The following is a 12,026-nucleotide window of genomic DNA, read 5'->3' as shown; positions in this document are numbered from 1 at the left end:
CACATCTGAGTAGCCTCTCTATCTTTAAAAAGTATTTACCTATAGGGCAAAAATGACTTCTGGTTTTCCTGAGGAAGACCTAAAGATGTGTTCCACAGACCACAAATCTTAGAGATACAAAAAAGCAAGTTTCCCATTGAAGAACCTGAGGAATGCACCCCAAGTTCTCTCACCTTAAATGTGTCCTTATGTTAGTAGAGAACCATGAGCCTCCAATAGAAACCATCTTGGCTAGTGTTAGCCATAGTCTGGATCCTCTCTGGAGCTACAGGCGTACGTATCCCTAACCATGAAGTGCCAAATGCCTTCTAGAGCACTCTGAAAATCAGTAATGAAGAGTATTCATTTCTCTTATCTAGAACAACAAAGAGCTGCAGGATCTGCACTGTGCAGGAGAACTGCCATACAAGGGATTCTCATCAGTGCAGGGCTATTAAGTCACGCACTCTGTTGAGGAAGCTCTAGGTATAAAGGTGAAGAACCCTACCAATTGATTTACTGGGGTGGCTACTACTGACTGCCTACTTCAAAAATTACAATATAATTTTGTATTGTATTTCTAACTCCTTCTTCCACTTAGAAGGGATTTCAAGCAATAACTAAACTATTCTCCACTGTGTCTATAGCTCATAAATGTGTCTATAGCTCATAAAGCAATTCTAACCTTTATCTGTTCACTCTACCTAGAAAAGCACTGTGCTACCTTTTCAAATACTCCTCTCTCTTCTTCACGTCCTCAAATTGCTAGTTTTTCTCCTACTTAACTCATTTATTCCCAGACTTGTAATATAACTGCTCTGTGCATGCATTTTGAGTCTTAAATTCAAAGCAACTAACACCCTGCCTCTTACACTTATATGGGGCTAATTATTTGCAAATTGTGCTACCTGATGAGATTTACCACAATCCTTTGTGAAACTATAGGCAAATCCCTTAAGCTCTCCACAGCTCAGTTTTCTCACTCATAAAGTCCAAAGACCAGATTCAGCCACCCCTAAAATAAGATTATTCCATAGGATTTGTAAATATTTCTCCAGTCCTGACCTCTCCCACAAGGCCTACCCCACATTATAGCTAACTGTGGAACATTCATCTGAGTACATCAACCCAACTTTTTTCCAGAAAAGTAAAGTGACGAGTGAACAGAGGAGGTGACTGCCCCTGGCCTCTAAAGCATGGAATTGATCCGGTTCTCCTAATTCTTGACCCTTGAGACCTATATCATCTCATACCTTCCAGAGCCTGAGAAGTGGGTTGGCCAAATCTCTTCTAGGAAAAGCCTGGGGCCTGAGATAAGACACATCCAAAGAACCTTTGTCCTCCTCCCGCTTCAGAATCTAAAAATCTCGCTTCCTTTTCAGCTGTTTGTCTGGGGAGGATTTATTTATTGTTGCTAGTGTCCTGTTGCTAGGTTGCTAGGTCTGTTAGTGTTTAGTGTGTGGTGGTGGTGACAGGGTCCACTGTGTCTGTTTTATAAATACCAGCCTTTGCTTCATGTGCCTTACTTTTACTAACAGCATCCTCATCCCTTACCCATTCTGGGAAAAGTCTATGCTATTATCTAACAATGATATGAGTTCTAGGACCAAAACATACACATAATGTCTTCATAAAAAGTAGTAGTTTTGCCACCTATGGTTTGCTGCAAACAAGTGGCTCAGACCATAAGTTCCACTGGCACACCTGGTAATAATTCAGTAATCAAGAGACATAAACACTATATATCTAGCAGGTCTTTCCAATTCAATAAATGACCAGGTAAATTTATCTCATAGAATGCACCTCTAGAATAAAACTATCATGTATCCTCAGCTGTACTTCACAAAGATGCTATGAGAATTTCCCTATAACCGTAAAGAAAGTTATAAATCCATGATAAAGACATCATTATCAGGGAAGTGGATATGGCTCAACTGATAAGAGCGCCCGCCTACCTAATAGGAAGTCCAGGGTGTGATACCAGGGCCTCCTGGCCCATGTGGTGAGCTGGCCCATGCACAGTGCTGATACGCACAAGGAGTGCCATGCCACAAAGGGGATCCTCCCATAGGGGTATCCCACGCACAAGGAGAGCCACCTCACGTGAAAAGCGTGGCCCACCTAGGAGTGGCGCCGCAAACACAGAAAGCAAACGCAGCAAGATGACACAACAAAAAGAGACAGCCTCCCGGAGCCACCTGACAAAAAATGCAAGCGGACACAGAAGAACACACAGCGAATTGACACAGCAGACAGGAGGGGAAAGAGGAGAGAAATAAATAAAATAAAATCTTTAAAAAAAAGAAAACCTTAAAAAAAAGACATCATTATCACATTCATTTTCTTGTTAGCAATACCTTCATTCACAAAGGTGCAATCACTACCCAGGGCCCACATACCGTCAATTAAGAATAAACTTGGGAAACGGACTTTGGCCCAGTGGTTAGGGCATCCGTCTACCACATGGGAGGTCCGCGGTTCAAGCCCCGGGCCTCCTTGACCCGTGTGGAGCTGGCCCATGCGCAGTGCTGATGCGCGAAAGGAGTGCCGTGCCACACAGGGGTGTCCCCCGCGTAGGGGAGCCCCACGCGCAAGGAGTGCACCCATAAGGAGAGCCGCCCAGCACGAAGGAGGGAGCAGCCTGCCAAGGAATGGCGCCACCCACACTTCCTGTGCCGCTGACGACAACAGAAGCGGACAAAGAAACAAGACGCAGCAAAAAGACATAGAAAAACAGACAACGAGGGGAGGGGAATTAAATAAATAAAAATAAATCTTTAAAAAAAAAAAAAAAAAGAATAAACTTGGTAAATGAAAATGAGAATCTTTAAGAAAGTAATAGGGAAACGGACTTTGGCCCAGTGGTTAGGGCGTCCGTCTACCACATGGGAGGTCCGCCGTTCAAACCCCGGGCCTCCTTGACCCGTGTGGAGCTGGCCCATGCGCAGTGCTGATGCGCGCAAGGAGTGCCGCGCCATGGCAGGGGTGTCCCCTATGTAGGGAAGCCCCACTCGCAAGGAGTGCACCCGTAAGGAGAGCCGCCCAGCGCGAAAGAAAGTGCAGCCTGCCAAGGAATGGCGCCGCCCACGCTTCCCATGCCGCTGACAACAACAGAAGCAGACAAAGAAACAAGACGCAGCAAAAAGACACAGAAAACAGACAACCAGGGGAGAAGAGGGGAAATAAATAAATAATAAATCTTTAAAAAAAAAAAAGTAATAAATGTTATAAAAAAAGAACTGAATTTCACAAAAATTTTAGTTGTCTCTTATCTAAATTGTATTTCATTCACTTACTCAACAAATGTTTCCTGAGTGCCTACAATGTTCCATTTTAAATGTGGTTGTTACAGCTCAGGTAAGAATTACATGTGTTTTTTTTAAAAAACCAAATGTATATCTGTAAAAGGGAGAGGGAAAGTTCTTTTCAAATCTGAGGCAAGTTACTACTCACAATAAGCATGCCATGCCACTGATGTTAGTCCTTTCACCTCAGTTCAAGGACACACCTTGCAGAACTGGGCACCTACTTTAAGAAAATCCAATATACAAAAAAAATCTCTTCCAAACCATTAAATGAGGAAAATAAGAATTACTCACAACACTTTCTTTAACTGACAAATTTCTGGGGAACAGGTGAAGTATGCAGATTCAACACCCCCTTAACTAAGGGATCAGAGTTAACATCTCTATAATAGGACAAGAAAATGTGTTTCCTAATGTGATACAACAAGAAGGACATCATCTATGTAATATTCCTACCAAAATCAAGAAAAAACATCATACAAACTCAAATCGCTGCAAATAACTGGTCTGTACTCTTAAAAATGTGAGTATCACAAAAGACAAAAGTGGAAAAACTGTTACTGGCTGAGAAAAAATGAGACATAAACAAATATTTTGTGCAATCCTGAATTAAATCCTGAATGGAAAGAAGGGAGGATGCTATAAAGGACATTATAAGTGTAACTGGAGAAACGTGGATATGGGATATATATTACATCAGAGCATTACAGGAATGTTGCAATTCCTAGTTTTGCTAATTGCACTGTGATTATGAAAGAGAATGTCCTAGTTCTTAGGAAATATATACTGAAATATGTAGTGGGGAAAGAGTATGATGCCTACAACTTACTTGCAAATGATTCAAGGAAAAAAAAGTTATACAGAGAATGATCGAGCAAATGTAACTAAATGCTAACTGATGAAGAGAAGTGAAGCTGTAGAGTCTTCATTCATTTCCACAAAGCTTTTCTTCCTGATGTGTTTTCTTGTTTTTAAGTTGTCTGCCTTGCCCTCATTATAATACAAGCACCATGAAGGCAATAAATTTCCTAAACCAGGGAAGTGGACTTGGCCCAGTAGTTAGGGCGTCCATCTACCACATGGGAGGTCCGCGGTTCAAACCCCGGGCCTCCTTGACCCGTGTGGAGCTGGGCCACGTGCAGTGCTGAGGCGCACAAGGAGTGCCGTACCACGCAGGGGTGTCCCCGCGTAGGGGAGCCCCATGCGCAAGGAGTGCACCCGTAAGGAGAGCTGCCCAGAGCGAAAGAAAGTGCAACCTGCCCAAGAATGGCGCCGCCCACATGGAGAGTTGACACAACAAGATGACACAACAAAAAGAAACACAGATTCCCGTGCCGCTGACAACAGAAGCGGACAAAGAAGACGCAGCAAATAGACAGAGAACAGACAACCGGAGTGGAGGGAAGGGGAGAGAAATAAATAAATAAATAAATCTTAAAAAAAAAAAATTTCCTAAACCAGGACAGGACCTGTCCAGGCACCTGAATGAAGGGATGAAAGCTCCAGCTGCAGCTCCAGCCCAAAAGTTATATCCAATCCTGACATGTGACTGAAATTACAGGACTCCAGGAATTAAATGATATAGGCACAAGTACAACCCAACTTTCTGGAACTCCTATCTTTACTCAACTTTGCCTTGTCTGCCACAGTCCATTATTTTAAGTCCATCCATTCTGTTATCATCTCAAAGAGCTCATCTATTCTCACAGTCAAAATTATCTATTTCTTATAGATGACTCAAACTATTTGTACTTCAGGATCAACTTTCTTGCTTTTTACATCTAAGCGCACATCTCCAACTGTCAATAGGACAACCACATGTTTTTCGGTGTTTAAAAAAGAAGCTCAGGGGAACAGACGTAAGAAGTGGTTGAGCGCCTGCTTCCCCTGAGAGATCCTAGGTTTGGTTCCCAGTGCCTCCTAAAAAAGAGAAAAACAAGCAAACAAAGGAAAAAACCAACTCGGGAACCAATATGGCTCACTGGTTGAGCACTGGCTTCCCACATGAGGTCCCCAGGTTTAATCCCCAGCTCCAGTACCTTTAAAAAAAAAAAAAAAAATTAACTAAAGAACAAGCTTGGGAAGCAGATTTGGCCCAATGGATAGGGCATAGGCCTACCAATATGGGAGATCCAAGGTTAAAACCCAGGGCCTCCTGACCCATGTGATGAGCTGGCCCACGCGGAGTGCTGATGTGCGCAAGGAGTGCTGTGCCCTGCAGGGGTGTCCCCCGCGTAGGGGAGCCCCATGCGCAAGGAGTGCACCCCGTAAGGAGAGTCGCCCAGCGCAAAAGAAAGTGCAGCCTGCCCAGGAATGGCGCCGCCCACACGGAGAGCTGACGCAGCAAGATGATGCAACAAAGAGAGACAGGGATTTCGGGTGCCACTGACAATACAGGCGGACACAGAAGAATACACAGCAAATGGACAGAGAGAGCAGACAACTGCAGGGGAGGCGGGGAAGGGGAGAAAAATAAAAAATAAATCTTTTAAAAAAATAAAAAAATAAAGAACAAGCTTATTACCTCCCTCTTCCCTTTAACAGACAATGGCATCAGCTGCCAATGATGCTCAAATTCAAAATCGTCTTTCAGATTCTTTCACTTCCCATATCTAATAAAGCAGTTCCTCTTGTTGATTCTTTTAAAATATTTCTCTCATTTGCTACTGCCTCTCCATTTTTACTGCTACTAAACTATCTAGGCCCTCATCAGCTTGAGATATGTTACTTAACTTGCCAAATTTTATCACCACTACCCAACAGGACCAAAATTGCAATTCTTTATAAATCCATCTGGCAATAATCAAAACCTTTGTGGAGAAATACCTGACCTAGTGATGTAACTAACTTGCCTAAGACAAAGGCTGTACTCTAGGAATGAAAGAGCTGACAGAAAAGGAAAACAAAGCATAGATATGTTAAATTATTATCTCCAAAGTTCCAGGCCAGGGACCTGCACAATCCACTGTGAACATGTCACCAAAAATAATTCATTAGAACAGCTTCATTTAAGCATTCAGTAATATTGCCAGTGGTATAATTTGGTACCTTTCTTACACTCTTAACTGTTACAACTTATTCTGAACACTTATCTTAATTCAAAGACTGAATAATATATCTATTTGGAATCTAGCAATTTTTTTTAACTTACAGATAAAGGCTCTTCCTGGGATCCAGATCTTTTCTGATTTACTAGTAGTTTGCCTAGTCTGCTGATAAGCGCCCCTAGTGGATTCCCAATATGAACTAAAAGAAAAACTTCAACACACTCTTTCTATTCTTTTGCTTATTACTTTGTTCTCTAGATGCAGAAAACTGAGCCCCTCTCCAATCAACTGTCATATACTTCTCTACATCAAAACAGTATAAATCTCGGTGACTTGCTAAGGCAAGTTCATAGAGAGTGGAGTATAACATGGTCAGTCACTCTCCTTTTTAAAAAAAGGGATAATGCAATTGCCACATTAAGAATTACTGCTAATGGGCTTAACCTGATAGCTGAAGTTTATTCTTCAGCTCAACCTATCAGGTTAAACACATAATCAAATACAAAGCACTTACTTTATTAAGAATATTCCTCAGAACTGATTTCTGAAGAGCCTTGCTTCCCTAATAGAATAAAGCTTTTTTAAGGTTTACTGTGATTTTTGAGACTAAGCCCAAAAAACAAAAGGTTCAAGTCATAATTTTACCAGAGATTAGCTACGAGCTTTTATCACAAAATCTTCAGACCTCATTTCCTTCTCTCTAAAGTGGATGCTGAAGCAGATAATATCTAAGGTCTTTATTAGCTCTAAAGTTCTCAGATTCAGGGAAGGATCAGAAAGCTCTAACTGACCTCTCTGCCTCTCCTTCCGAACTAGTCATACTACCACCAATTAATTTTTCCATATAGCTACTGCATAAGTTTCCTATTGCTGCTGTAACAAATTACCACAAACTTGGTGGCTGAAAATAGCAGGAATGTATTATCTTACAATTCTAAAGGCTCAAGTTCAAACTGGGCTTCGCTGGGCTAAAATAAAAAGCACAGGCAGGGCCTTCGGGAGGCTCTAGGCAGGAATCTGTTCCCTTGCCTCTTCCACCTTCTAGAGCAGGGGTTCTTAACCTTTTGGTTCCATGGACCCCTTTGCCAGTCAGGTGAAAACCGCAGACCCCTAATGATGCCCACAATATACTGTATATTATTTAATAAATATATCACACCCACACCAACACATCCCCACAAGAATGTTTTTTGAATTTCAATTCAAGCTCACAGACCCCTTGTTAAGAACTCCTGTTCTAGAGGCTGCAATGCTTGCCTCCTGGCACCCTTTTTCATCTTCAATGCCAGCAATGAAGCATCGTAAATTCTCTTCCTGACTCTGATCGCGGCTCTCCTGCCTCCTCTGCTCATTTCTAAGTACACCCTAGTGATTACATTGGCCCCAGCCAGATAATTCAGGATAATCTCCCTATCTCAAGATCCTTGACTTAGTCATATCTGCAAAGTTCCGTTAGCCATGTAAGGCACATAGTCACAGGTTTGGGGGGATTAGGACGGCATCATATTGGCAGGGGGTGGGGGTAGGGACGGGGTGAGGTAATCATTCTGACTACCATAACAACTTAGTTTTATCAGCCTAAAACTACCATAACAAGTTAGTTTTATCAGCAGACAAGGACACAAGAAAAAACCTCTTACAAACATTCATCCAAAATCCTTAACAAAATACTACCAAAACTAATCTAGCATCATGTAAAAAGAATTACACAGGGAGCAGGTGTGGCTCAAGCAGTTGAGTGTCTGCTTCCCACAAGGGGGGTCCAGGGTTCAATCCCTAGCCCCAGGGAAGGGAAAGGGGGGAGGGGGAAGGGGGAGGGGGAGGGGGAGGGGGAGGGGGAGGGGAGGAAAGAAAAAAAAGAATTATGCATCATGACCAAGTAGGATTTATCACAGGAATCCAAAGGGGTTTAACAACTGAAAATCAATTAATGTAATATAAAATACTGAAAGAATAAAGAACAAAACCCATATGACCATCTCAATAGGGGCAGGAAAAGCATTTGACAAAATTCCATACTCCTTCACAATAAAAATGCTCAACAAACCAGGAATAGAGGAGTAACTCCTAAATCTGATCAAGGGCATCTACAAAAAACCCACAGCTAACAGTGATATATTAAATGGTGAAAGACTGAATGCTTTCCCTTTAAGATCAAGAGCAAGACAACCCACTTTTATCACTCTATTCAACACTGTACTGAAGGTACAATAATAAAACAAGGAACCCGATTTTAAAAATAAGCCAAGAATCTCAACAGACATTTCTCTTAAGATATATAAATGGCCAAAAATTCATCACTAGATATTAGGAAATTCAAATCCAAACCACAATTAGGTATCACTTCAAACTCACTAGAACGGCAATAAAAAGTCAAATAGTAAGTGTTGGAGAGGGTGTAGAGAAACTTAAAACCTTGTGCACTGTTGGTAAAAATGTAAAATAGTGTTGTCACTTTGGAAAACAGTGTGGCAGCCCCTTAAAATGTTAGGGTTACAGTTTGACCCAGCAATTCCTGTGTGCACACAAAAACTTGTACATGAATGTTCACAGCAGCATTTATCCACTTCATCTTATAATTCCCACACTTTATGGACCAGATATATCAGCTTTCACCCAGTCCTAAAGTATATACTGCAGGTTGCCAATGACAGAGTGCCACCTAGCAGCAACACAGGGTAACTCACAATGGCAGTGGGGAAATCCCCATACTCTTTTCACAAACATATACTGCAGGTAAAATGTAAGAAGCCACAGGCCTATTCTGGAGGGCAATTTAATTGTTTCATATATGCATCTTATCTCCCCATCTAGATTGCTTTCCAAACCTTACAGGTTTATTTGGGTTCAGCTCAGTTCCATGCATATATTAGTCATATAGTACAGTATTCACTGAATCAAATGTCTGAAATGTACTATTCCAAAAATTTCATGTGTAAATGGCTGAAAACTCCTGTGATAATCTCTATCACTTTAGAGTGTTTGTGAGTTAATTACAGCAGGTAAACAGCACAGATAACAAAACCAAAAGAAATATCATGATTTACTCACATATAATGGAGCTTGTTGTGGATTAAGTTTCATGACCCAGGACTCTGAAACAGAAAGGAGGAAAGTACATGAGAAAAAAATTAAAAGTTGTCACCAAAAATATAAAAACCATGAAGTCCTGGATGTTAAAGATGGCCCCCTCCCCCAGTCTCACTAGGGAATTTAGGGGAAGGGGGTGGCAGACTGCCATTAGAGCTCCCTTCCTCTCTGCTCTTCTTTTAGAAAAGGAAGTTTTCAACTCACCTCCCACAAGAGGAGTTGTCACCATCCCCAAAACTAATAGCTGATTTCCCTTACTGGTTGCATTCACTAAATGAGTTCCCACAAAAATCATATAAAGAATCTTAGAGGAGACTTTCAGGATTATATAGTAACATTCCAAGCACACTGTTCTTGGCCTTACCCGTACCACAAGGAACTGAAATTAAACAATTATTTAAGTTGGTCCCTGATCTACACCAAGTGAGAGCAGGAATTTCATTTGTCTGGTTCACTATCATTTTCTCAATATGTAACAGATTCTGTCACATTAAGTCCTCAAATAGCCAGTGAATGCAATGAATGAAAAATATTAAGCTAGGTCTCAGCTTCCAAAAAATGTGGATTCAATTTACCATTTGTCCCCATAGTTAACCTTTTACCCAGAACACTCCTCTGGAATATATAAAGTAGTGAACATGCACACATTAAAAAAACATAGGCTTATTCTTAGCAGTTTAACTTGGTGATCCAACCAGGTCTTAACCTAGGCTAAAAATGTCATGGTCCAGAATCAAAGACTTTCCATCCTGAATGGCAGGTTCTTCGTCACACACCCTGAATGTGACTATAAGCTGATCTCATTTTTGTAAGAGTCAGAGAAGAAGACCCAAATGACATCATTATATATTGATCCAAGGAAGTTTCTTACTCATAATAGGTAACTGGATTTAATTAAAGCACATACTAACCAACAGTATAATCTACAAGATAGAAATGCCATTCACACATTCAAGAAACAGATAAAAATCCCATAGTGTGTGTTCCACTAGATCACAAAAACCTCACTAACAATAAATTGAAATCTCAACAACATAAATCCAAGGTTATTGATGACAAGAGCAAGGTCTCAGTGAGCATGCATAACTTCAATAACAGAATTCCCTCACCATTAAAATCCTCACAGATCTGCTAGTTTGGCTAGCAGGCTGTGTATGTTTGAGATCAAGGCTCACCTATAAAAAGCAATCAGCACATGCTTAGGGAAAAATACCTACAGTCAAATTCTTAACACAATCACCTCACAGGTTGCAGGCCATAGGCATCACTGTGTTCTGCTGGACAAAGGCAGGTGAACAGCCAGGTGGCTCCTCCACTTTGAAGGAAATTCCATGTCCCCAACCCCATTCAGTCTCTGGTCCACCTTCTGCAGTCTAAAAGACCTCTTGGCACATGGTATTTCTTTCTTCATTTAATGATTTTATACCCATAGGTGCTAAAATCACCTGCAGAAATCTATAATAAAAACTACTCAAGAAGTTAGCAACTCTCTTACTAGAAAAGCAAAGCAGATTTTAAGCCCATTAGATTCAAATAGCAAGCATGGATGAAAAAGAAGGAATGAAGGATCTGAGTACTTGTTAACTGCATTAAATAGCCATTTAAAATTAGACTCACTGTGCCCCAACTGGCCTTTTAGTGAGCTTTCCAGGTCCCGGACAGATTTGCCTGGGAAACAAGTTTGAAAGAACCTAAAATGTATGAACCAATCTGATCACATAACTAACTTTTGAAGTGTTCCTCTCATCACAAGCAGACAAAATATTGGTGGAAACCGATAAAGGAATTAATACCTTGGTAATCCTTAATGGTTGGAGAAGTCTATAGAGACAAACTAGTGACTTAATATGATATAATCAGCCCTCCAAAGCTTCATGATATGCCAAGAAACTTGCAATGACTGTGAGTAACAAAAACAAACATCTTATCTGAGTAGCTCATACTGCATTCGGGTGAGAGCGCTGGTGAAACTCAGAGGACTCTAAGGAAGGGCTGATGCCATCTGAATTGTTTGGAGTTATGAACTCATCTAAACACATTTCAAAGCCAGAACCCTTACAAGTTATTCTGATATGAGGATTTAAAAAGGAGGACAACGTTTCTGTCCTCCCACACTGGTCAAAGGGGCATAACATTGTTACCCTAGCAATACAGGCTGTTGAAAGAATAAATGTCAAAAGTAATCAAAGTTATGACTCCAGAGATGCACTGGAAATGTGGATTGCTTGTAGGCTTCTTCAATGCTGATACATACAGAGAAAAAAGGGAACTAACATATATAGAACTCTGTATTTGACAACTTCTTTAATCACCATAATAAAGGTACTATTTTCCCCATTTCACTAATGAAGGGAAAAATAAGTCTTTTAAAGATTAAACTATTTAACACCAAGGTTAAAAAGTGGGAGAGCCCAAATTCAAATCCAGTCTGACTCTAAAAACATGTGCATTTTCTAACCCATTAAAAGAGGATCTCCAACTAATGAATGACCCTCAAAATCCAACTGACTTGCCCCATCTCTAGCGCTCATCCTACAAATAACAGATTCTCCCTCACTCTGCTAATTCAACTATCACTGTGTACCTACAATGTGCCAGCTATTCT

At 40.9% G+C, this 12,026-nt stretch overlaps 1 protein-coding gene across 8 annotated transcripts in view; it reads right to left on the bottom strand.

Moving 5' to 3' along the window:
- Nucleotides 1-12,026, bottom strand: part of AKAP13 (A-kinase anchoring protein 13) — a 390,788-nt gene that overhangs the window by 288,175 nt on the left and 90,587 nt on the right. For all 8 annotated transcript variants that reach the window (XM_071214350.1, XM_071214349.1, XM_058294653.1 and 5 more), the window contains one exon: nucleotides 9,383-9,426. In XM_071214350.1, the coding sequence (XP_071070451.1) occupies nucleotides 9,383-9,426 (44 nt within the window). The remainder of the gene's footprint in view (nucleotides 1-9,382; nucleotides 9,427-12,026) is intronic.

The sequence above is a fragment of the Dasypus novemcinctus genome, chromosome 3 (genome assembly GCF_030445035.2).
Source record: "Dasypus novemcinctus isolate mDasNov1 chromosome 3, mDasNov1.1.hap2, whole genome shotgun sequence".
Taxonomy (NCBI): domain Eukaryota; kingdom Metazoa; phylum Chordata; class Mammalia; order Cingulata; family Dasypodidae; genus Dasypus; species Dasypus novemcinctus.
This window is presented reverse-complemented; position numbering and strand designations above follow the sequence as displayed.